This window comes from Aulostomus chinensis, chromosome 10, assembly GCF_037954235.1.
Source record: "Aulostomus chinensis isolate RoL2024-O1b breed Wild chromosome 10, RoL_Achi_v1.0, whole genome shotgun sequence".
NCBI lineage: Eukaryota > Metazoa > Chordata > Actinopteri > Syngnathiformes > Aulostomidae > Aulostomus > Aulostomus chinensis.
Genome location: NC_141329.1, coordinates 22,145,061 through 22,171,457, shown reverse-complemented (window position 1 = coordinate 22,171,457; position 26,397 = coordinate 22,145,061). Strand labels below are relative to the sequence as shown.

General features: G+C 39.6%; 1 protein-coding gene across 1 annotated transcript in view; it reads left to right on the top strand.

Moving 5' to 3' along the window:
• Positions 1-23,183, top strand: part of maml2 (mastermind like transcriptional coactivator 2) — a 41,378-nt gene extending 18,195 nt beyond the window's left edge. Inside the window, exons 2-5 of the mRNA XM_086216463.1 lie at positions 15,220-16,437; positions 21,338-21,496; positions 21,583-21,685; positions 21,763-23,183. Of these exons, the coding sequence (XP_086072589.1) occupies positions 15,220-16,437; positions 21,338-21,496; positions 21,583-21,685; positions 21,763-22,601 (2,319 nt within the window). The 3' untranslated portion in view covers positions 22,602-23,183. The remainder of the gene's footprint in view (positions 1-15,219; positions 16,438-21,337; positions 21,497-21,582; positions 21,686-21,762) is intronic.
• The last annotated feature ends 3,214 nt before the right edge of the window (positions 23,184-26,397 follow it).

The following is a 26,397-nucleotide window of genomic DNA, read 5'->3' as shown; positions in this document are numbered from 1 at the left end:
TGAAAGATAATTAATAATAATATATATCAGTTTTAAATGTCCTTTGTTGAAGTTCTGTTCTAAAGTAATACAACATATTCTAATTATATTATATTATAATTTGAATTAGAATTTATGAAAAAAATATGTCTATACAAGCAACAGCAGTCATGAGAAAGCTGTGATGTTACTGAGATCACAATTTGCCTTTTCCAGTTTGTTCTATACATTTAGCAAACGGCATTTTCTCTTGACAGATTAACTATTTGGTAAAGTGGGAGCAAAAATGATAGCAACAGAACAAGCAGCTTTAGCACTGCATTTTCTTAAAGTGAGATGCACACATACGTAACTGCAAGAACTGACAGAAAAAAAATTATAAAATTAAACGTTATGTGGTACCATTGAATGCAGGTTCAATACCTTTATCAGTTAGATCTGAAAATATCATTAAATTAAATAAGATATTCTACTGATGCCCAATAGTCAATGGCAAACTCAGTGTTAAAAGACAGGACTGGCAGTAGCAGTGATGCTGTCTGTGTGATCATAACAGTCATGCAGGCTTGAGCAGTTTAGAAAGGTATGCAAGGTGGGCCTTGTAGCCCAGGTGTTGGAACTGACCTGATCGTGTTGACTTGCTGATGTAGATTTTCAGCCATATAAACTTTATTGGAAGGCGTTTCTAACTCCTCCTCCTCTGGGCTTGCACCTGAAACATATATATTTCTTCACCTGAGTGTTCTTATTTTCAATCAAGCCATCAACCTTTACAATGAAGAACATTTCCCCTCAGTGTTCAAGTCAGGCTCCTTGGTTGAGGGTCTTGGCATACAAACATGTATTAAGCACAGTTTTGTCACATGCGCATGTCAGGGTAGAGTAAATGTAGGCGCAAAGCCACTTTCCTGTAAGCATAAGAGGAAAAATTGGGTTTTATACAAAAATCTGGGAAGAGCTCAAGGTGAAACTGATTATGTATTTCATTTCACTGTGTGGTAAGCACACATCTGTTTCATTCAGTTCCCTGTATGTAGATCCTAGCTACGCTAGACTCTAGATGTTGTACCAGCAAAAAAGTAATTTCTTTTTGAATCACGTAGAATTATTGTGTTGTTTTCTCTCTTTGCTTGATCACACCTTGTTTGATGACAGATATGGTGATCCCTCAACTTTTGATTCCTTTTAATATGGGCTACCAGTTCCATACTCCAATTCAATTTTGCCCCTGATTAAATGATTCAGTCAGAGTGCAGTGACATGAACTGATTTTGCAATCAGTTGAAGGTTTTGGTAATTCAGCTTAAAGTGAAAATGCCCAGAATGCGCTTTCCTCACACTGGCCACCGTTTGCCACTCAGATTAAATGTTCAGGTCACTCCAACAATTCTCTTGAGGGTCTGTAGGAGCTTCCATGCTCATGGGAAATCTTAAAAAACTTGTACATTATTATTATTCTGTTTGTCCTGGTCTGGTACTGATCTTGCTGGGCCCAGTGGCTGATTCCTTGTCGTGCCACTCCAGTGAAGGTGGATGTGCTCTTCTTGCTTTTTTTGGAGACCTCCACTGTTCCTTTGGCTTTTTCCTTAAGAGGCACATGTGTCTATCAAGGAAGGAGGAAAATTGCACTCTCATTTTTCTTCTTTTTTTTTTGTCACCAGATGCGCTGTGACCTCCTTAATCTAGCAAGCCTTCCTCTGATCCCATCCCAGAGGACATGTAGACTCTCATTTTTGGACTCCTCTGCTTTCTTCAAGCACTTGTGCCGCTGCCCTCTCATGCCACCGAGCCATCAATTTATTTTTCCTTTCTACTGCCTCACTGATGATGACAGCATTATACCTGCCACTGTATTCTACTTTATTCATGATTTCCCTCCTAAAAGTTTTGCTTGACTTCTACTGGGTTCTCCTGAGCAGTTTGTTCAAGTGTTTATGATGCTTTCTTGATGCACTTTTCCTCTTGATTTCCTGAGTTCTCGGGCCCTTTGTCTTGACTCCACTCCTGAGCAACCGGGCTCTCAGCTAGGGGTCATCTGTACTTTTCTCCTCCTCCCTTTATTGTTAGTAATGACTGGGAGGTCTATTCTCTGTCAAATTGGAAATTAAATCCTACGCCAAATATACCTGCAAAAATTGCTGTATGAGCTGGATGTATTGTGATAACCTGACATCAATACACAGATTAGTATCAAACAATCAAAAGCAATCCTTTTCATGATTTTGCCAGATACCTTTGATAACAATCTCAGCCTGTCAGTGGCCAAAAAGGACTTTTAGTGGACATACTTTGCAGACAATTTCTTATAGACTGCACAGTGCGTAGCCTTTTTAGTCTAATGCACCTTACCGTATATCAGAACAACTTTTCATCACACTGATTAAAATACTGGCATTGTTCAACAGTGCTTGTCCTCATTGTCATTTCCACTGAAATAATTCCCCTGGTAAGAAGGAATTTTCCTCTCTATTATGCTTCCTCAATTGGCTGAGTTTGAATCACCATGGCTCATCTGTTTTGCCTAAAGTAGTCAAAGCGAGGGGAAAAAAAACAGCTGTCTAGTCTGTGACGCCTTGCCAGTTGAGCTGTGAAATCCACACAAGCAAGCAGGATAATCTCTTCCACCCAGACCAAATAACATATCCTGGAATGGAAATGCAGATCATTTCATGAGCACAGCTTCAACCTGGGTGTAATTGAATGTAACAGCAGCATAATGTGTAATGTGATATCCTGATCACATTGGCACCGGTAGATGTTTGAATGACATTTCTACCAACAACATGCAGATGTGACCTCTTACAATGCTGAATTTTAACCAAAAAATGAAACAGTTGCCCACCGTGTTTATATTTACATCTTCTTAACATGTTCACGGTCTTAGTAATATGTTCTCAAATTCTCTCATCCTTGGCTGAGAAACATGTGTACAACAGACTGGAAGTGAGAGATTCTCCAACTCCTTCTACCATAGTTATCTGCCAATCTTGGTGCCATCTGACTGCTTCTGCCCAGTTATGTTATTGTTGTGCTGCAGCCAATCAAACCAGGCAGATTCTGTACTTCCCTCTTTTAACAAATGCTGTCATGATAGCCACATGGCTGTTGGTCTCTCATCTGAGCCATCCCAGTTGTCTTTGTATTTGGAGGGTTCAATGCCATTCTGTTGCACAGCACCATAAAAGTCACAAGTTATGAGTAGACTGTAATTTATCATGTTTAATCAAGTAGAAAGGCTTTAGATAAGTTGGTGTAATGTATGTTTTGTTTTGTTTTGTTTTTACATGAAATGAACAGTGTGTCTATTTCTAAGCAACAGAATATATTTATTTGAACAGACGCCAGCGCCAGTTTTGGACTATTTTCAGATCAGATGAGTTTCTTAGCAAATGTTTCGACAGTTGTCTTTATCAGCACAATCATTTCCCCTAATCTCAATGTTTGTTCTGTTTTCTAATTTTGAATTTCATTAATCACATCATGGAAACATTTTTTTTTCCCACATTGACAGATTACATGAGAGCAAACTATCTCTCACCAGCTGTGACATGTAATAAGACCTAAAGCGTTAGTTCACAAGACCCATGTCGACACACACGAGAAGTGCCTACATGCAGAAACTTGCTACGAGACAGGATTTAGTGCAACCGTAACTCTTCCTGCCACTGAGAGCAGCACCTCTTGTCCAGACGGTGGTGAGCTCAGTACCTGCAGGGCTCTGTGGGAGGGAAAGTTTTTCAACTCTTGGAATGTAATGTCTTATTTTGTACATGCACAGTGTATGTATACCACTCTATGTTAAGTTAAAGCAGCTTAAGAAATCCACACCAAACAATAAGAACCAATCAGGACATATTATCACCTTATAAAGTTGGGGGTGCTAAAGTGTTAACAGGTGCTTTTTAACACCGTAGCAGGTGCACATACGTATTGTAAACAATACCGTTGAGCAAAAATGGACCAAAATTTTAAATTAAGAACTGTTTAGATATATATCAGATCAGCCTGATCAATGTACTTCCATTAATCATACACAAACACATTAGACTTAAAGTGGAATAATGTTTCTGACCATTTGACAAATATAAATCCTTTTAACTTTGTTTTTGGTTCCCGCCTCCCGAGCGAGTCACTAACTTCGTCCTTCAGCTGCCTGTTATGAGGACAGGAATGCTGAATCAAAAAAAAAAAAAGAAGTAAATGTTCTATTTGACCAAAATAACAATAAGCTCAGTAGAGCTGCGAATGCATAGTTCTTCACCATAATTTCCTTAGAGTTTGTTATGAAAATATGAATAAATATAAATGAGCTTTAAGAGAAAAGTATTCTGAAAACTCAAACCAGAATGCACTGTTAGAGGTCACATACTTTCTGCTCCCCCCACCACGCAATCTTTTTCCTTGGTTGGAGTCGTTGAGAGTTCTGCAGTGTTTTTTCTGTGACCTTCTCTGCCAGCACTGGTCTACACAGACCTTATTTGGAATGTCAGAACTGATAGGAGTGGGAGTCAAACAAAGCTTCCCACTCTTATTTTTCTCCTTGCTTTCTTGCTGCAGCAGTCCCTTTTTAAACCAAACTAGCTGAGGATTGTCTCAGAGCATGAGTGCAGATTAGTGTGACTGCTCTCCTGTTCAAATGCATCTGTGTAATTTAAGCAAAAAGTTAAGCGAGATGACAGCGCTTAACAAGTATACCCTTCAACTGCTGTTTTTTTTGTTTGGTTTTTTGGGTTTTTTTGGGGGGATTTTTTTTTATCTGTGTTGAAGCCGTTAAAACATAAAATGTTACTCCCCTTCTCTAAAAGCATGAGGCTTATCAAGACCTGGCTGAGTGAAGCAGCATTAACATAGCATTAACCACTCAGCCCAGGTTTCCCACGGGATATAAAATGGATCCTTGTTTCACTGGGAAATCGCCACTGCAAGGCTGCTAAAGAGCACTTTGCTGTATTCACATCAGATTGCCAGTTGATTTGTGACTTGCAGCTTTAGCTAGAGAATTTGATAGGTAACATTAAAGAATTAATACATTTGGTGAGAATAAACATAAGCTAATCACTAGTTGCTGCAGTAGATCCTGAATAATGCACCATTTGGGTGCCTTGGATTTGCTATGATGGTTTTCTTTCCAGTACCAGATATTATTGGAATGGCTTAGTAACTATGTTGCTCAACCCAGCAGTGACACTATTGGCTCTCACTGTGATGCAGCTGCATGTTGAAGAGCAGCCAGATGTTTGAGATGGTGAAATGAGCCTAGCAAGCAGGAAACGGCTCCGCATGCCATAGGAATCGTCTTTGAAAACAGGAAAGCAACTTGTTCCCTGCTTATGGGCCTTTTCCTGTGGCATGACCGGAGGCAGACCTTGTGTTTGATGGTTGCTAGGACAAGGTACTTGCAGTTGTATGCTAGTGACACAAACATGATAGTTGAGGTTTAGACCTGTGAAGCAAGACATATGTTTTTAGAGCAACTAAAACTATCAGTTGCTCTACTTTCTTATGTGGCCTCCACATATCACCTCTGCACTCGATACATTTGATGTGATAGTTTACTAAAGATACATTGTACCTCATCTAATTAATTTATTAACTTAGAGACCCAGGTTTCAGTGCTGGTATTATTTCTGTATTATATATAAAAGAGAAACCTTCTCCTTCTCTGTCATTTCTTTATGCTCACAGTGACCTCTGCTGTCTGCAGGTGTTGTTCATTTAAGCTTCTGCTACCCAGAAGCCTTTTAAGTTCTGATTTATGTTATCCCTCCCACACCCTCAAGCAGTATCCCAGCCTTAAAATCATTTCTTAATTCTTCCTCCTGCGTCTCGCCCCTAAGCAGACATGGTGCACACATGCAGTACCAATTGAAATACATGCACTATTGTGTTAAGTACATCATGTGCTGTCATTTTTGATGCAGTACTTTATATGTGGATTGAAATAGCAACCGCTGATAGAAGGTGCTTACAGCACTTAGATTATTGGACCAATGAGAACTTAAGCCTGTGTTACTGCTAAATTAAACCCTTTGAGCTGCAACAGCAGCTTAGCCTATATGCTGTTGACAAGCAAGCCCTACATGGATAGATGTTTGTTAAATGGTGAGACATCTTCCTTTCCCTTACCTCTTTTCTGTTTAGAGCAAAACTAATTATAACAAGAATTAAAGTATTTCCATCCAATCAAGATACAGAAAAAAAGAATCTTTATGCTTTTATTATTCTAACAGGTAGACTGTTGTAATGATGTCCTCGCAGGACTGTGCAAGAGATCAGTCAGACAGCTGCAGGTCATCCAGAATGCTGTTGCTTCACAGTGCAACATATTTACATTGCACCCTCCATCACGGCACTGGCTTCCTTTGTGTCAAAGGATATATTTTAAAATCTTTGAACTTGACTGTTAAACACTTAATAGTCTTAGGTCTAAATCTCTGATATGAAGCATTAAGACCCCTCAGGTCATCTTGGGTCAGGTTTACTCAGTGTTATTGGTATTAGAACCAAACAAAGTGAAATTACTTTTAGTTAAGATGCTCCTCAGTCTCCTCTTGGAGTCTTCTAAAATTGAGAGCTCATTTAAAGAAGGATTTAAAATCAAATATAAATTTAAAAGGGATTTTTTTTTTTTTTACAGAAAATGTACTGTACCCAATAGGTAAAAACAGGTAACTTAGTGTTACCCTTGCCTATGAGTCTGTGTTTCAACTTTTTATTGTCTTTAAATGCACTCTGAGATCTTAATTTTGTTGTATCACTGCAAAGCACAGTGAATTGCAGTTTGGTTTGCCTGTTGAGATCAGATTTTTACACATATTCCTGGAAATTATTTTTCAGCATGCTCAGTGTGTAATGGCCAGTGGATTTGAACACATCCTCTAATGTCCCACTTTAATAATTAATAGGGGAATCCTGCTACTCGAGAAGCTACACAGGTGCCTGCTGCCTGGGCTTGCTCCTGAGTCCAGGATGCCCTCTCTCCTCCTCAATAAATGTCTCTGTTTTTAAGAATGACATGTAGATGAGAAGCGACAGCAGTGTCAGGATCTCTGTGAGCCACATGGCCATGGGTGATGTGATGTGACGGCTTGTCACTGCGATGTTTGTGACCTGTGGTACGTCTTCGGTGGCGTGCTCTTGCTGGTGCTGCAGTGATGCCTTGTCAGAGTCAGCCTACCCCCTCCATCGTGCACTCACATACCCCATATTTGTTCTCAGCATCACTTAACAACCATCTTGGCAGCCTGGAATATGGGGGCGACAACTTTTATTTATATATATATATATATATATATATATATATATATATATATATATATATATTCAAGAGAGAAAGAGAGGGAGTTATTAATGTTGAATGAAACATGTATTTTTATTAAAAAAAAAAGTATTTTGTTATAGTTATCCTAAAGTACCTCTTGATTTTAGATATCCAACGCACATTAATCCAGTTACCACAGTTTAAAGCAGACATTATTTTAATTTGTGCGCAGTCCACAGTGACTGCGGGGATAGCAGCAGTCTGTGTAACTTTTACTTTTCTTAAGAGGCCCATTTATTTTCTGCAGGGTCCCTACATATTTTTTTTTAGCTGCTTCCTCCTGCCCTCTTTAGTTATTAAATTAAACAGCCCGATCCTGAACAAAAAGCATGCCAAAGCATGGACTGATTGGAATGTTGGATTTCAGTCTGGGCTGTTGGATACTGAAGAGCTGATATTTGAATGTTTTGAACAGAATTTTTAACATGCAGGCTGCCTTTTATTAAAATAGTGAGTTTCTCCTTGGAATGTTGGAGCTGAGCTACAGTAACTGTTTAAAAATCTGCCTTCAGTAAACATAATGGATGATTTCTCTTCAAAGGAACTCTTATCATCTCTTCCCATTTCCCGGAGGCTGCCACAAAGCTGCCTCTCTCTTATTTTTCCCTCCTGCTGCTGCTGCTCATCCTTCTCTCCTGCCTGCTCTCTGGAGGACAGCCTCAATCTAATACAACTGTGTCAGGAAGTGTGGGGATGCAAAGTGCTGATGAGCCAGAAGTAGCCCACCTCTGCAGTGCGTTGCGACGTCCCAACACGTGCCAGCCTGATTAGGAAAGCACACGGTGAATCTATTCTCACGTCCCTGTGCAACCTTTTGACATTCCCTATGCAGACTGATTAAATATATTAATAATAGTCAGTAATATTTTGAGTGTAGTTTGCTAGTATTTAAGACAACAATTGGAAAAACATTGTATAATAGCATAATAATTTTATCGCTATAAAATAGTCTGTTGCGGTGAAGCTAATGCCTGCCCATATTTGTATATAGCACATACCATATCTCATTTTGGTAACCAAACATCATCTTGGAATCAAAATCAAAAAAGCCCAAAATGTTAGTATTTTATCATGCTCCTGTAACCGCCACAACAACTGCTGCTGCTGCTTGTGACTGAACTGTAACTTTATGACTGTTTCAATGTATCCTGTGAAACATTTATTTTAAGGTCTTAGCTGTATCCATATCATCGTTGGTCATTTTTTTCTAACATGCTTACTAATTTCCTGCATTATTGTTTTATTGAATTTGATATGCCCTGTTTTATTTGCTTCATAATTTAGTCCACTAGATATGGTGCTTCATTTGAGAAATTTATGATCTGATGGTGTCACTTCCTGTGGCAGCCATTATGAAGTGATTTTTAAAAAATACATCTCACACATGCCTTGATGGATTTTGTGTGATGCCACATTGTATTGTGTCATTAACCAGCATGAGGTTGAACATGCTACATTCGACAGGTACCCCTGACAGTTGTGGGCGGCCATAAATAGTTGTTTTTTATCAAGTAATAGTTTGTCTTGAACAATTCTGTTTCATCATGGGATAAACAGTGCACACTTTGATATGACTTGAAGTGCGCTGAATAGAAACATGCTTAGTAAACAAGGAGGATTGAAAAAAGGAAAAACTGTTATAGGAAAGGCAGAGCAGAATATGACAGTTCCTGTCATCATAGTCACTGCTGTCCCTGACCTGATTTGACTGAGATTGCCTCAGAATGTACAGGCTGTCTTGAAGCAGTCTCAGCCACAGCTTCCTTACCCGACCTTACCTTACCTTATCTTACCTTCCTTTGAATAATTAAAAATGTCAAATTATCGAAGATGTTTTCCTCAGTTTCACTAGATAGAGCACTATGGCTCAATGCTTTGGACAGCTTGAAGAAGCTCTATAATTACATTAAGACCTCCATGCTTTCTCCAAATTCAGTAAACATATTGTTGAATTGTCTGTGACAGCTGATCTTTGGTACTGGTCTGAGTACTCCTGTTTCTTACCTTGCATTAAACTCGCTGAAATCCCGTCTTTGAAGAGTGTGCAACCTGGGAACTGCATAAATATTATGTCTCCCTAGGAACACAATAGTCATATTTGCTCCTCTATTTTGGAACTGTTTTTCCATGTCAGATGCAGAGAGGAAGGATTCTAACTCTTGCAGGAGCAGATTGCAACATGTTTCAGAGCTCTGGTGAATAGATTAAAGCCTGGCAAGATCAGTCCCTCATTGACTTTACACTCTCAGACTCACTCTAGCACACAGAACCTCAGAACGCACTCAAACCTATACCCTACAACCATGCATGACTCTGAGGGCTGTGCCTCTGGACTGACAGATGGTACCAGGAGGCCTGGTGTTGTGTCCCTGTGATGGCTCACCCGGAGCCCCTTCCACTGTGTTTAGCATCACCACACTGCTCAGCTTGACACATAAGCTACCGGCCTTTCAGCTCCCAGGATCAGATAGCCTCTGTTGACATGGTCATGTTTCTCACCCCAACTGTCAGAGGGCATCACTAAGCAGCATCAAAATGTTCATGTTGATAAGTCAAATTTATTTTTGATTCTTTTATTTTTATTATTTCATGAGGAATTTTGTGTCCACAGGTCAATCAAAGCATTATGTTTAATGATGTCATGTGGATGCCACAAAAAAATTGAATCAACATGTAGTAAGGGATCTTTTATGTTGTCGTGACATGAAGGATTTTTCAACTTCCAGCCTGAAGAGAATTTTGTCAACCTTGGTTTTGTGTTCTCATCACTTCTAAAATAGATTTTGACAGTGGAAAAATTATACTGGCCATTACATAAAATGAACATGAGCAGTACTGCAAATATGTAAGATAATCAGTATAGAATGCATAGGTTTGAGCCTCTTATGCTGCAGGATTCACTTTCAAAGTCATTCAGAGCTTCTAAGCTCATTAAATGTTAATCAAAAAATCTATTTTCAGATTACTTGGAGATCTGTCATGAGGATTTAAGGCCAGCTAGGAGGCCACTGCTTCTGAGTATTGAGCACTGAGTGAACAGGATTATCTGTTAGTTGATGAGAAAAATGTATGCGTAATCGTTTGAAGACTATATAGGGGGTTTTGTGCTCAGGTATTTGTTTTTTCTCTTCAGGAAGGTTGTATCAGGGTGTCCACATAACCATGATCTAACATTGATAAAATCTCAAAGCACAAAGTGGCACAAAGCTTTGAATTTTGAACTTCTCTTGACTAGTCTATTTTTAAATGGCACAGAGGCAGTAGTGAGGCAACCCTGTCTCACAATGGCTTTTTGCAACACATCCACTGTCCTTTCCATTATTCATGATGTGTTTTCTCAGACAGTGCCTTGAACCATGAGGAGTACTCCTGTCTGTCTTCTCCAGAAAGAGCCCTGTGGAAGGAGAATGAGAATCTGTATATGAACTGCAAACACAGGAAGGCCTGTTTAACATAAAAACCATGATTTTTTTGTTTATTTTGGAAGCATTACAATTTACAGGTATATCTTGATTTGTAAAGGGTCAAATGGGCTTCAAAATGCATGTAATTTTACTATTAGTTAAGTTATAAGTTAAGTGTGTCTCATATGAAAGTTTCATTATAATTTTTTGGCCACTTATGGGCAAATTGTATGTATTATGTACAGCTGAGTAGGTGGGTATATGAAATTGAATAGTCATAGAATAATGCCATACTCTGTGGACACCCGTTTAGTTGCGTTCAATCAATCCAACAATTTCCCACAAGGGATTAATAAAGGATTTCTGATTCTGATTTCTGATTCTGATTCATTTCAGCATTATGTATTTGATAATGTTCTGAAAACCTTGATTTTGATAGCTAAAAATACACCATGGGTGAATGAGCTCAGGACGTCTTGTGTGGCAGCTGAAAGGAGAAAAACCAGACTGAAGGATTGTTGGAGCATTTACAAAGATGGTACATGTCTGTAATAATATTATGTACAGTGCAAGAGGAGCTTCTTGTACTAAAATCATCTCAGAAAATATAAGCAGTACCAGACTTCTTTTTTCCACTATTGATATATTATAAAATCCTGCTCCCGCATTAGGTCTTCTTACCCAAACCTCCTCCCATAAAAATGGGGAATTTACACATTTTATTAATATAATTACTTTCTTAGAGTTACATGCTTCTCCCTTCCAGACCGGCTGGAATTTATGTATATGTTTGTCCTCTTTATTAAAGAGTATTTTATGCAGAATATTCCCTTATTCCCTTTAGGCATTACTGGGATGACACTTTTTAGCCCTTAATTTAGTTTTACAGACCCTGGCAATCGCCCTGGTATGCAAAAAGGTTTTTGTACTAGAGCTAGAGATCAGGGCCAAGGAGTTACAAAAAGCTATCAGGATTTGCTTCCTGCCTGTAAGACAAATTTGAGGGCTTAACAAGTCCTGTAGCGTTTAAGAGTAAATTTGTGAAAACATTTAATTAATGAGGTCCATAGACCTCTGACCATTATTTCTATGACATGATCAATCATTTGTTCGGTTATTATCGATTATGGTTAAGTTCACAGTTTGACCATAACTGGTTCACAGTTTCAAGAACTTCTAGTCGACCCCTCCTACTGTGCTTTCATAATAAGGGGCAGCCTGTTTGGCAGGAAAACAGCCACCTTCATGTTCACTGTCTAAAGTAATGTCACGCTTAACAGTCTCAACTTACTAGACCAAAAGCTATTAAAAACACTGATATGATCATTTGAATAGAATTGACCAATAAAATATCCCTCTTTCTCCCCACCACAACCAACATACTATCAAAAACTTTAAGCCTTAATAAAGGAGGCTTGATGACTCACATAGATATTTATACCTTGATTAAAATGCGAGGATGCGTCTCTAAACAATTGTTAAGAGCATTAGCAGATGTGATACATACAAAGTAGCTAGAGATGTAGTGAGCTGCAGGATTCACTCCAAACCCTCAGGCTGTGAATCATCTTAATGTAATGTTTGCCAGCTGGTAGGAATGACTCAAATTTGTTCCCACAGCGAAACATGCAACACACTGATGCTCCTCTCCGGTGTTAAGGTTGTTGTACAATCCGAGGCATTTTATTTCCATGCAGGCACCACATGAACAGTTAATCAGATAATATTTTTGTACAACACTGAACCTGAGATTATCGCTGGATAGACAATTTAGTTCCCAGTGAATTTTTGTTTCACGGGCTCAAATGAAATGAGGAAACTCAGTGATTTGTTGCCATGACAATGATATCTATATTGGAACATATAATTTTTTTTTTTAATTTTCCTATGTTAGCATGAGTGTTAAGTATAGTTGTGAGCCACTGCCATGTGCCTATTACTGTAACTGAATACATGGATGGGATAAAACAAAAGGAAGACAGATATTCAGCAGCGGCATGTTAAGCAGATTCTCAGCCACAAAGGAGAAACTGCTATCTAACGAAGCACAATGGAAAAAAATATAATGTATGCAAATGAGGGGAAACAGACAAAGGCTCTATTCAACTCTCAGTAGTCTGTTGACTATATCAGATTCCTAACTATATATCTTTTAGGCCCATCTACTGTGCTCAAAATACACTATATCAAAATGACTTTCTAAATGCTGGAGCAGTCTTTTCATCATTGCACTGCAAATCTTCAAATTAAATTTCATATGAAAACCTGGCATGTAATATTTGAATGCATTTGCGTTGCCTTTGTAAGTGAAGTGACTGAGAGATTGAGATTAGAATAAAGCATTGATCACTCTCATAAAATCAGTTATTCAAAAGCCATTCAAATGCCAAGTAATAATGGTATAAGGAAGAAGCCTTACAACTCAAATAAAATAGCTATACTAAGCAATAATGTAATTATGAAGTCCTTTTAAATTTCACTTGAGTATTGTGTCTCTTGCAAAATTGGATTAATTTAAATAGTATTTCACCAACCCAGGGCATGGGTTTGTTGGGGTTGTTGTTTGTTGCTGCGAGTTGTTTGCTTAGCTTTTCAGTTCCTTCCTGGAAAGATCAGGAGATTGGAGGCAGCTGACCACTGACTCCAGTGCACCCAATAAAACCCACCCCCAGCAGTAACCTAAACTCCCTCTTCTCCTGGCACCACATCATGTTACTGTAGTTCTCTGATTTTGCATGTATTGGCTTTAATCCTTTGTTAAGGTAATTCCTCTTCTTTTGTTGTGGCCTCTGTTGAGCCGGGTCATAACAGTGATGACTTAATAGACACATAAATCACTAGTCCACTAATCCTAGCAATCAAAGGTATTTATTTAAAGTTGACTTAACAAGACTAGGCAAGCTTGGTTAAGACCAAATTAACATATATGTGCAAGGTGGAATATGATGAATAATGTAAAGCACTGTGTTTGTCTGGATGACACTTAAAATTTGCTGTCCTTATGCTGAGCACCTGGCTATAGAAAGTGTGCTGCGACCGGTCACGGCTGCCAGTGAGTGTTAAGGCTCGCTAGTTAGCTTAGCTGTCCCCACTTGCAAAAATCCCATGTCACCAGTACCTAGATATTCAGGGAAACAGTAAACCTTACATGATTTGGGCATGACTCAGAGGTAGAGTGGCTGTCTAGCATCTGAAGGGTCACTGGTTCGATTCTCACCCCAGGTGACCATGTCAAAGTGTCCTTGAGCAAGATATTAAACCCATAATTGCTCCCCATAAGTAGGTTGCTGTCTTGCGTGGCAGCCTGCAACATCAGTATGAGTGTGTGTGAATGGGTGAATGAGATGACATTGTAAAGTGCTTTGAGTGTTGCTAAGGTAGAACTATATAAGAAATATATAACTTAAGTCCATTTACCATTCCATTCACCAATTTGCCACAGACTGCAACAAGGCTCTGTTGCTTGACTCAACAGAACATCAGTATCCCGCATACTAGGGCCTCCTTCAGTTCTTCAGTGTGAATTGCTCTTTCCCTTCACTCACACGTGCATTTCAACAATGGACAGTCACTGATTCCCTCAGTCATTCATTCAGTAAGTCTGACACATTCATACGGCCACTCCCTTCAGGCCTAGCCAAAAACAACTAGCACCACTCTGTTATGTCTGTTTGCACCTCAAGAGGCATTAGTGATTCCCTCTTGCATGAAAGAGCAGCATGGCTTCCTCAAGCTATCTCCAGTTTTAGCCTCTCCCAAATTGCTTAAGAATAAGTTAAGCCACAAGAAACAAGAACGGAGACAAAACAAGCAACATTGCTTTTAGAATGCAATTGCCTAATGTCTTCTCACTGGCTGACCTGATAGTTGTTGTAGCTCAGCCATGTCTCCAGAAGAAACCAAAAGCAACAGTTCTTTATGCCTTGCTATGATGTTACCCTCAGCTACCCTGAGTTGGTCAGTCTTATGAAACGGGATTTTACATTTACAAGGTCAGAAGTTGTTGACCGAAGTATTTCTCTTTTTGCTCTACTTACTTCCTCCTCTTCTGGTAACCTCTCTGTCTGCTGGTATCTGTTTACAGTCAAACTGCAATTGCTTGTAAATGATGTTGGGTCATGGTGGTTGTAGGCAAAGCATGCCGAACCAAACAGCTCAGTTTACAAGCCATAGTACAATCAACACAAGCAGTTATTATACATTTCAGGGAACATTAAGCACAATGCCATCTTTGCCACCCTATACTAGACATCTGGCCACTTATATCAGTCACTATCTACAGCTTGTGATCATAGATGAAGATTGAAAGGTATATTTGCAGGTAAATTGACAGCTTTGCCTTCTGCCTCATTAGCATTCCCTTATGGAAGAGATTGAGAGTGGTTTGAAGTGTGGAGCAGGAATTTTACAAATAGCACCTTTGAGTAGGAAATAACGAGATGATGGTAATGTTATAATCGTTTGAAGTATTTTTCAGTATTTTAATTTTTTATTCTGTTCTGTTGTATTTTGCAGCTTCAAGGATCTTTGCGCAGAAAGATTGAGGGGCATGCACCAGGAAACACACCCAAGCAGACTGCAGTCTCCTTTGGTTTCTCTGGGTCAGACTTAAAGCGAGTCCGTGTAGATACAGGTGGCCTCGGACATGGGCCATGCAATCATAACTTAACTCAGACTCACTCTTTGCAAGGGTCCTCAAACATGGGCATGCCAAGGAAGAATTATATGATGCCCCATGGAGTCGGGTCAGACATATTCAACATGACCCTGAAAGAAATGAAAAAGGAACCTACTGAGGTCCAGTCTTGTGGCCAGTCAAACACAGATATGATATTTGACTTCAAAGATGAAGGAGGTGGTCAGATCGACCCAGATCTGCAGGATCTTTTTGATGAGTTAACAAAGTCAGTGGCCCCGCTGAATGACCTGGAGTTTGAGAAGATGCTGAAACAGGATGATACATTTGGTTTGGATCTAGGGCGACCAAGCTCGGCAGGAGCAGCAGCCAGTCTGTGTTCCCCAATGGAGAAGCCAATAAAGATGGAGCACTCGCCAGATTTTTGTCAAGTCCATGACAGCTCACCACAGCTTCGACCAGCCTCAGCAGGGCCCTCTTTCACACTGACCAGCACTTCTTCTACCACCACATCGCATAAAGCTAATACTCAGGCAGGGCATCCAAGAGCCATGCCCTGCTGGCCTGAAATATCCCATGCAGAGCAGCTTAAACAGATGGCAGCAAACCAGCAGCAGCCAAGTACTCTGCTCCATCACCATCACACACCACCTGCAGGACTAGCTAGTTGGGCACCTGCCATGAGCACCCATTCTTCCACCAGCTCCTTCCCCCAGGACAAGGTCTCCAACCCAACCCCACTTAACAGGCAGAGGATCAGCTCCCAGAGTAAAGGGATAAACAATTGCCTTTTCAAGTCAAATGGCCACAGTGGCTCCCATCATTTGGAGATGAAGCCTCTCAGCAACAAGCCCACGTTACATTTCAGCCCCAAAGCACCTCATTCGTCCAGCCAGCTGATGCCTATGATGACAAGCTCAGCAAACAAGACTTCAGCTCAGCAGCAGCCGCAACATTCACCGTCAGCTGGCCAGAATCAGCCACATTCAGCACTCCACTTCCAGAACCAACAGATCTCCTCCTCAGTGGCTCTGCAACCCAAGGCTGTTCCCATGCATGGAGCAGGTCTCCCGTTCAAACTGACACAGCAGCAACAGGTAAAGGCTTGAATCCAGATTGCTTCACTTTTGGCTGCTATCACAGGAAAAAAATTTCAGATGTATCTTCATATATGAGGATTTAGAGCAGCGTTGTCTTTTACTTAGCTTGATGAAAGCAGTTCTAATTCAGTCAAAGGTTTTAACATTTTCACAAGTTGTCTTCTAGGCATAAACTAAAAACCTATAATTTTATAGTTAGGTCTTAAATGTATGGAAAGCCACATAATTACCTTTGTATGTGTTTGTGTGTATATTGCACAGTTACATTAGAGTAAAAGGTTTACACACAATATATATATATATATATATATATATATCTGTGTGTGTGTATATATACATACATATACATATGCAGCTAAAGATATACTGAAAGTATATTTTCTCATCATATCCCCCAGATGTTTTTGCAAAAAATATTGCATTGCTAGCTATTAATTACACTTTAAAGTAAATAATACAGCATAGATTTTTCCTCTTTAATGCTGAAGGTGTAATTTACATAGCACAGTCAAACACTTTGTCTTCTTTGTGCAACAATGCACTGCATTTTGTTCATTGACTCCACTGTTATTGATCTAACTCCTGTCTGTGCCTTTGCTGTTCTCACTCCCTTGAATATCTATTTCCCCTGAAAGTGTTTTGACGATGACACAGATTGCCAGAGCATGGTAGATTAACATGCAGGACTTCTAATTTCTCTGCTTGTCATGGTGGCTCCCCGTCAGGGCACAGATATGCACAGCGGGATTTGCTAATTGGAGGTTGTTAGCTGCGGGGGACAAGTGGTGGAAAATGACAGTAATCTGCTTAGTCTAGTGCCGGAGGTTGAATCACTGATTTGTTATGATTGGGGGAGATTTGGACTGTCCCCCTATTTCATTTCTGCACTAACAGTATCTGTAGCTGTCTTTGTGTGAAATGATAATGTGAGCTACACAAGAGAGCTCTACAAATCAAGGGAAGTACTTGAGTGTCTAGAAAAGCAGGAGGGGGATACATAAATGGAAGTAAACAAGGTAGAATTCGTCTTCATGCATGAGTGAAACAGAACCAGTTCTACCACTGCACTGAAGAGCTGTTTACACTCTATACAGAATGTGACACTGTTCACATTTTAAAACCCCCTGGAAGTCCCCCTTTTTTGATTAATGGTGCCAAAAAAAGTAAGTCAAAAAGAAAAGAAAAAAATCAGGATGTTAAATGAACTTGATTATGTTGAATATCTTCTAAACGCACAATATATTCATTAGCACTCATTATTTTGATATTTGCAACTTTAACAGTAGCATTATGATCATCTTGGGTTTTAGTATCTGTATTCCTGAGTCTGCTCTGGTTCTTAATCGATTTCACATGTTTAAAATAAACTATAAGCAACAAAACATTTAAAATGACAGACGTTAGGAAGAAGGGCATGAGACTTCGATGGAAATGTGATACATTATTATAAAAATCCCTTTGAGCTTCTGAAAATAACATCACCTAGTGTTTTTAAAATGCTGATAACGCAAGGCTATGCTTGAGTTCTTAAGGGGTTTGGTGATGAGCAACTTTCCCAAGGACAGTGTGCTTTAATGTGCAGAACAAATAAAATATGCAAACATGGAGCTGCAGAAATGATCGCTTAGGGATTGTAGAGAGGGAAAAAAAACAAACAATAGCTACATTATGATTTTACAACAAAAGAAGCTGATGATTATCTTCTCCCCGTCAGCATGCACAGGGTTAAAATTCCAGCTAATGAGGAAGGGACAGCTCATAAAGAGGAGAAAAGGAGTAGTCTCTTCCCACAGTGAATTGAATTAGTAATGCCAGAGAAATAAAGGTCCTGAAAGAATGCACTGATCCCCTGTGTAACACTGGCGACCAGCAGTAGGATTCCTCCCACCAAGTGAAGCTGGAGACCTTTTTGTAAATCAGCCAGAGATGTGTGAGCTCTGCTGCTTGTTTGAAGCTTCTTACAGTTACATTACAGTCAAATGTGTCACAATTCAAATGTTGCTCTGTAGCTCTAGCAATAAGGTCACACAAAGAATACCCCACTCACTCTGAGAATACATGGCAGCCTGTAGTGGAAAGAGATGCATTATGGCTGTTTCACTGATTCAGTTTTTTTATTGCTAGTCAGATACGTAGCTAAAGAAAGACAAAAAGAGAAAAGAAAATGCCAGCTTCTACTGTACCCACACCAGCACATGACCTGGTATATTAAAATTTATTACAGCTCTATGGTTTTTCTATAATGCATATAAGAGCCCTAAATCCCCCAGTGAGTTAGCTTTCTTGAATGTCCAGTTCCCTCATATCAGAGTCAATCGGATTTTTTTTCAGTAATTTTCTGTCAAATGTATGAAATGAAGTCACTGGTTCATACTGTTTGAATATAATTAAACATTTTGCTCTATGGATGAAATCATGTCTGTAAATACCTCACTTAGGGCCAAACAAAACATAAAAACGTCGCCATGCCGAGGGCAGGCGTGTAAAGCTAACTGTGGTGACGGCTGAGGCACAGTTTGTGCACTGCAAATGTTAGCTTTGTACATTTAAGAGCTGCATTTTTGCTGAACAATGTGCGTTAGTCTCTAAAATGTTTGTATGCCGTGGAAATTATTCTTTACTATTGTCATAATTCAATGTAAAAATCTCATTGGCATTTGGCTGGGGTAACCCATGATGATGCAAACGTCCTATAAAAAATACATAAGCTCTGCAGCACTATTTTCTTCCAACCGTGTGTCCAAAAAAGGTAAATGTAAGCCATTGGTGTTAAGTAAATAATTTCCAGTGATCCATACATATATGATTTTTTATTTTTCCGAGTGAAAACTGACATGTTTGGGAACTGATTCTGCCAGTAACACAGTTAGGGCTTTGACAGATGTGTGAATGTTATTTTTGCTGGAAATATCTATAAGTCATAATTAGCTGTAGGAAATTCAGATCAACAGCATTTTTTGTCCTTTTACAGAACAGAACTCTTACTGTAAATGCAGGAATCTAAATTACAGCAACTACTTAAGGTTAAGCTTTTTTTGCAGAAAAAAAAAATCCTCAACTTGATGATGATGTTGTGGCACCACATCCTTCAGTTAGGATAACAGCTAGGGCACGGGGGTTGAGCCTACCAGGTCACAGTGCTGTGAAGGGAGGACTTGTTTCCTGGGAAAGGGAGCTGCGGCCAAGTCCAGATGCCGAGGCGCTCCCTAGGGACAGCGTCCTGAGCCCAGACTGGAGGAAGTGCAGTGTGAGAGCCGGCAAGGCTGGGCCTGGATCACTGTCAGCTGCATTGCCGCAGGATTGGAGACTAAATCACTCTGCTCCATCTCTGAGGTTCAAGCCACATGTGGTATTCATTTACAACAAGCTTGTGAAGAATGAGAGGGGGAAAAACATGGAAAACAGTTTTATGACACATCAGGATTACTCAGTTGCACAAACCAAAACACCCTTCAATGGGTTTTTCTTACAACAAAGATGGAACAAGCCATCTTTAGTGTACCTCTGTGAGGAAAATGACGCTGTTGTTCACAGTTTCTACCATGAATCAAAGTCTGTGGATTGTGCTTTCCTGAGTAACAGGAGAAACCACTGTTTTGATGTTTTTGGTCCCTACGTAATCTCATTGCCATGCTTGGTTTGCTGTGTGGGTTGAACTCAGGCGGAAAAGGCGAATATTAGCTGATGTGAAATGGCTTGTGACTTCTGAGGAGTTTTAACTTCCCCTCATTCTCTGATCCTGTCTCGTTAGTTCTCCAGTGCTCAGTCCCATTCATTATCATTCAAACACACACGCATATATATATATTTATATATATATATATATATATATATATATATATATATATATATATATATATATATATATATATATATATATATATATATATATATATATATATAATATGCAAGCGTGTGTGTATACACACTTTCCTCTTTATTCCTGTTTTCTCAAGGGGACCACAAAGTCACCATGCAATTGGGATTCGTCTTTGCAAAGAATTTGTCCCCCAAGTAATAGATTCTGCTAAATGCACTGTTGGATTTGTGATCCATTTCTCCCTGGGAAACATTTTAAGTCAACACATGCTGTGTATATAGCGTCAGTCAATGTGTTGACTTGGATTTAGTGCACATTAACCTCCTTCATGACAAATGCTCATGGTTGAAGCTTGAGCCTGAGAGTCCTTGCGTCCACATGAAGGGCAGGTTTTACTTGGAGTGTGTGGATGGTCTGCACAGCCGCCAGGAAAAGCTAAAAAATATGCATTACAAGGACATATAACATCTCAAACACCCATGATGAAAAAAGCTTATCCACTAAAGTTCAGGACAAGACTTCAAATAAAAAGCTTGTTTCAATGTCTCAATCTCATTTCAGGGCTGCTGACTGCAACATTTAATTCAATGTGATAGTGTCAGAAGCCAAATGGGTTTCTAGTGGATGAATGCCTCCTTGCCAAACACAACACTGTGATCAGAAAAGGAGAGCTTATTAAATGGAGGTAGTCATGGTGCTGGCGCTGAACTCCCCATCGGCACACATTTCCTGCTGTCTCAGGGATTCTTTCCACTTTCTTTAGACACAATTATCAAGGGAGAAGCAGGCCTTGAGGAGGGCTCGCACTCCCCATTCCAAAAAAAAAAAAAAAAAAACCCTCTCTCCAAGTCTCCCTTTTTCATCTGCAGAGGGAGTAGCCTTGACCACATTCTGGAGTGTGAATAGCATCTTTGACACAGACATATGATTTCTTGTAGAGGTCCGCCCTCTAGTGGTCAACCTATTTTGTTGCATTGTTTTGCTTTCACAGCACTTAGCTGAAAGGTGGCAAAATGGTGTAGTTCAAAATTACAACGTAACACCAAAGTAAAACCATGATGTGTCTGTCTCTCTAAGGGTGTTCCTCCTGGTCCCAGGCTGCCCACTAATGGAAGTTTAGGAGTGGTTTCAGGCCAGTCTCAACCACGTCCCCCGGCACCCAACAACCAGCTGAAAGGCAAATCTCCAGTGATGCAGAGACAACTTAACCAGCAACAACACAGCATCAGCACTTCAGTATGCTGTATTTTATTTATTCTTCCTCAATAAAAATGTATGAAAATTTGTGAGTTGGTTAATCATACTGTATCTTTACATCTCAGGACAAAGACAATCCACACGATCAGTTCAGTCGTCATCTCACGAGACCACCCCCTGATTATAAGCAGTCAAGGAGTATGGTTCAGCAAGGAAACATCTTCACAGGTAAGGTACATTTCTATAGATGCCCAAAAAATCAAAACTGTCACCTTTATTGAAATTCCTGTTCTTGGTATTTTTAGGTCAAAACTCCTCCCAGTCCTCCAGCAACGGCCTTGAGAAGGACCAGCATCCCATGTCTTGCCACGTCCCAAATACATCTAGTTCAGAAATGAGTGTGTCACCAACTGACCGCAGGTTTGGTATCGGGAGCGACTGTCACCCTAGCTCTTGTATCGGCCAGTTCCAGCAGCATAACAATCAGCATCGAATTGGATTAAATCAAAATAAACCCAGATTCCTTGGCCCCAGTACTCAAGGAAATTCTTTTGGGATGAATAGCGTAGCAGGTGTACAACATCCGAGACCAACAGCTGATCTACATTCCTCTGGGGTACCGGGACAGGGTCTCGGAGGCCTGATGACAAATGTAAACATGGGTTGGGGCTCAGCTAACAAGCAAGTAACAACTGGACTCGGTGTTAGGCGGCTACCCAACCCCCTACAGTCTCAGGGCGCGCAGCTGGACATGCCAAACCATCCATACCAACAGAGGCACATTGGACCTCCCAACCAGGTAGCACCGGACATCAGGATGCTCCCTCTTAACCCCTCAATAAGAGACGCAGGTTCAAGAACCGGCCTGATGGGATCTCCGTCTGCAGGAGGAACTCTGAACCAGTCCTCTCCTGAACAGAGGGTACCAGCAGGGAACTTTGCAGAGCCCACTCCCACTTCTAACAGTTATCCCAACAACCGGGCCAACCGCCTGACCTTTGACTTCCTCCCCGAGGGAGACAACACAGTTCCAGGGATAAACACAGACTCAGACTTCATAGATTCTCTGCTCAAATCAGGCTCTGGAAATGATGACTGGATGAAAGATATTAATTTGGATGAGATTCTGGGAAATCACTCATGAATTTGGGGCACAAATTGCTGCTGCATCTGAAATAGTAGAGGTTAGATGTCAGGCATAAGGGGTAACATGTAAATAATGTTAAATGGAATTTTATAAACTCATATTAATATGATTTCCAAGTATACTTTAATGTTTTGTATTGTATGTACTGTGAAAGGAATATGTGTCCTGTCCTGTACTCGGCTTTTCTTTGCAGTCTCTGTTTTTGTGGTCTGTTGTCATACTCATGCTTTCGTGCTGTCGTCAAGGGATAAAACACAAAATTCACACTGTGAAAAGAAAACATTGCTGTGTTGCGTTCAAGTTCATCTTGAAATCTCAAGTTACGTTTTTGAATCTGCATTCACTATTTAGCATGAAATGGTATTTACCTTTAGACCGTTTGCTACCATACACAGAAAGTGTTGCCACAACAACTGTTTTCTTACTTATTGTGTAAGCTTTTTCATCTGTGGTAGTTTTGGATGGAATTTGAATAATGTAACCTTTTTTTTCATGTGATATTTAATAAATATTGGGATAGTAATGAGACATTATAATACATTAATTAATAAAAAAAATTGAATAAAGTGTTTTTCTCCTCATTATTAGAATATTTCTAGCCAACATGTAGATTTACAACTTTTATGTTTTTGTGATGGTAGTTCACAGGTATTTACTTACTAGTTTTTCTATTGTAGATTCAAAACAACAACTTCAAACTTAGACTTGTAGGCAAGTAATTCAGTGTTAACATTATTAATTTTTGCTAAGATACTCAAAATTTACATACATATACATGTTTACAAAGTTTTGTCCTCATTGTATGATCAATCAATGAGGAGTCTAAAAAATTCTTGTCTCCACCCTCAAATTTAGCAAATCAACACAAATGAAAAGATCTTAAGAAGCTCTGGTCCTCCGAAGATGTTTTTTTGCTTTTCTTTTTTTTTTTCTTTTTTTTTTTAACTCTGCATTATGGGGTGCAATCCAGCTTCCCAAGTGTTTTCATAGCATCATTATTTATGGACTAGTACCTCACACTTCTATGTCATCTGTGGGCTTCCTGAAAAAAAAATCTAAAATAAAAATTAGACCCTTGAGACACTTAGAGGATAAACATCTGATGTTACTGGATTTCTCTTTTTTCTTTGGGTGAATTTTCAACTAAATAATTACCCATTAATCTCAAGATTAGGGGGACATGCATGCCACACTGGTAAAATTAACAAAAAAATGGAACGAAAAATAATATCCATGTATTATGTTATCGTTCGTTTATGGTCATCTCAGTCTTGGGTTGCTGTAGTACTTCTAAATGACCACAGGAGGGAGCTGTGATTTACTCCACACTGATACTCCTTACCCTCTAGCAGCTAACTGTATAGAAGGTGAACCAGTCAGTGGAGAGGGTAGTCATTGAAAATATCAATTGTTTTGCTCACTGATGACTTCTATCAATAATGCAGACTGCCATTCTTATCTTCGCCGTCGTTTCTGTTGTTCTGTTCCTAATACCGAAGTCCTTCGAAAACATTTACCACTTGTACAGCGTCCAACTTGGTAAAAAGGATGTTGCAGTTTTTTAGTATGGCCACTAGATGGCGGTAAACACTCCTGACTCCAAATAATACATGGTGAATCGTTTATGAGCTGACGCGGATGATGCCAAGGTCCTGATAACCACGTTTTTGAAAGGCGAGTGTGACATTGATAAAAGCAGGCGAAGCCAGTCTTGACAGTGTTGCTCTGTGACCTAAACCACCAAAAACAAACAAGTCTTGAGACGATATCCGATAATTTAGACAACTTCCTGTTTCAGCTATTTTTTCCAAAATAAAATTACTCGCTGCCTCCAAAGTTTATTTTCGATCCAATTTTTAGCTCTTACGGGACTTCTAACATGTTTGATCTCTGCACTGGCTTCCTGTTGCTCAGAGAATAGACTTTAAGACAGCTCTGCTTGTATACAAGTCTCTTCATGGTCAAGCACCAAAGTACATCTCTGACATGTTAGACCCATATGAGCCCTCCAGGTCTCTGAGAACCTCAGGTAGAGGTCTCCTACAGGGGCCCAGAGTCAGGACTAAACATGGTGAAGCTACTTTCCAGTTTTCTGCAGCTAAAATCTGGAACAGTCTTCCAGAAAATGTGAGACAGGCATCAACTGTGACAATGTTTAAGAACAGGCTGAAAACTACTCTGTTCAGTCGTGCATACGACAGCTGAAAGTATTTTATCTGCACTCTTGTCCTTTTCTTCTCCTTTTCTTTAAATTAATGATTCTATTTATGTTTTATGATTTTACCTGCCTTTTTGTGATTTTCAGATTTTTCTGCAACTATATAGCACTTTGAGTTGCCATGTGTATGAATTGTGCTCTACAAATAAACTTGCCTTGCCTTGCCTTGCCTTTGATAGGTCATCTATAACGTCACCGAGAAACAACGAAAAGACTATAATAATCTGTGCTTGGCCGGTTTTTCTGTTCTGTCGGCAACGTATTTACCGGAAACAGTGCTGTTGGCTAGACTATACAGAGATGTTACCTTGACGAATTTTGCTCCGTTCTTCGTTGTGACCACATGAGGGCAGCAAACACTCCCGGTTCAACTTTTATGCCTCGCGAGTAAAACCAATGAGGAAGTATACATACGCTACGATAGGAAAATTAAAACGAAATAGAACAATAAACATATCCATATTTTAAGCAAGATTCCGAACGTATTTTTTTTTAGCGAAAGTGTATTTACTGCGCTTCCATTGATGCAAGTTTATATATAATGTTGCAGTACTTGTTAATGACCACAAGAGGGCAGTGAAATGCGCCGTACTCTGTTACTCTCCAACCGCTTTGCTGACTTTATGAAAGGTGAACAAATTGAAGAGGGCTTTTTGAGCGGTCATTGAAAATACCAATAATTTGGTCAATAATGACGATAATGCAGACTATCATTCTTATCATCTCCATTGTCTCTGTTTGTTCCCAAAACTGTCGTTTTGGTGACAGTACTCCGAAAATTTTTTCCTCGTGGTCATTGACATGATTAACAGATGTTGCAGTTCCTCAAATTGGCCACTAGATGGCAGTAAATTATAGTTATTCTAAAAAAAAGGACACTACAAAAATATTTATCAGCTGATGATGCCAAGTTCTGTGTAGCCTACATGATAATTTCAGTTTTGAAAGGCGATTGTGACATTGCAGACAGAGGCAGAGACAGTGGAGACAAGTTTTGAGAAAAATTCCGCCATCTGAAATCGCTTTAATCCAGTTTCGTCTTTTTTTTCCCCCCAAAATAAAACAATTTGTGGGATAATTCTGCATTTATTCTCGTGATTACAATAAGCAGGAAGAGCTCCTGTCGTGCTTTACCACGTTTTAATGTAGTATTTACGATTTGCTGCAGCTTGCACATCACATTAGAATGAACCACACTCACTAACTCACCTGGTTTAGAGCTGATTTGGCTACAGATATGGAAAAATACCGATTCACTACGAAGATGGAGAGCGTGTCAAAGACTGTGTGACCCTGAAATCGGGGCTTCTTGTACTCCATCCTTAAGGTGGTTAGACTGTAGACTCAGCGCTGAGTCTGTATCTATTATGTGGGCCAAAATTAATATTATTGGACTAGAGAGGTTGATGAGTATTTTGTTAACTCTTCCACTGAGGTATAACGATCCTGGGCAGAAGGAGAGGCAATAATTCCTCCTTCAACACACTCGCTGTCTTCAGTAACTATGGTCGATGTAATGTGGCGCACCAACCTGAATAATTAATATATTGGATAGTTTAATGGTAACGATCCCTT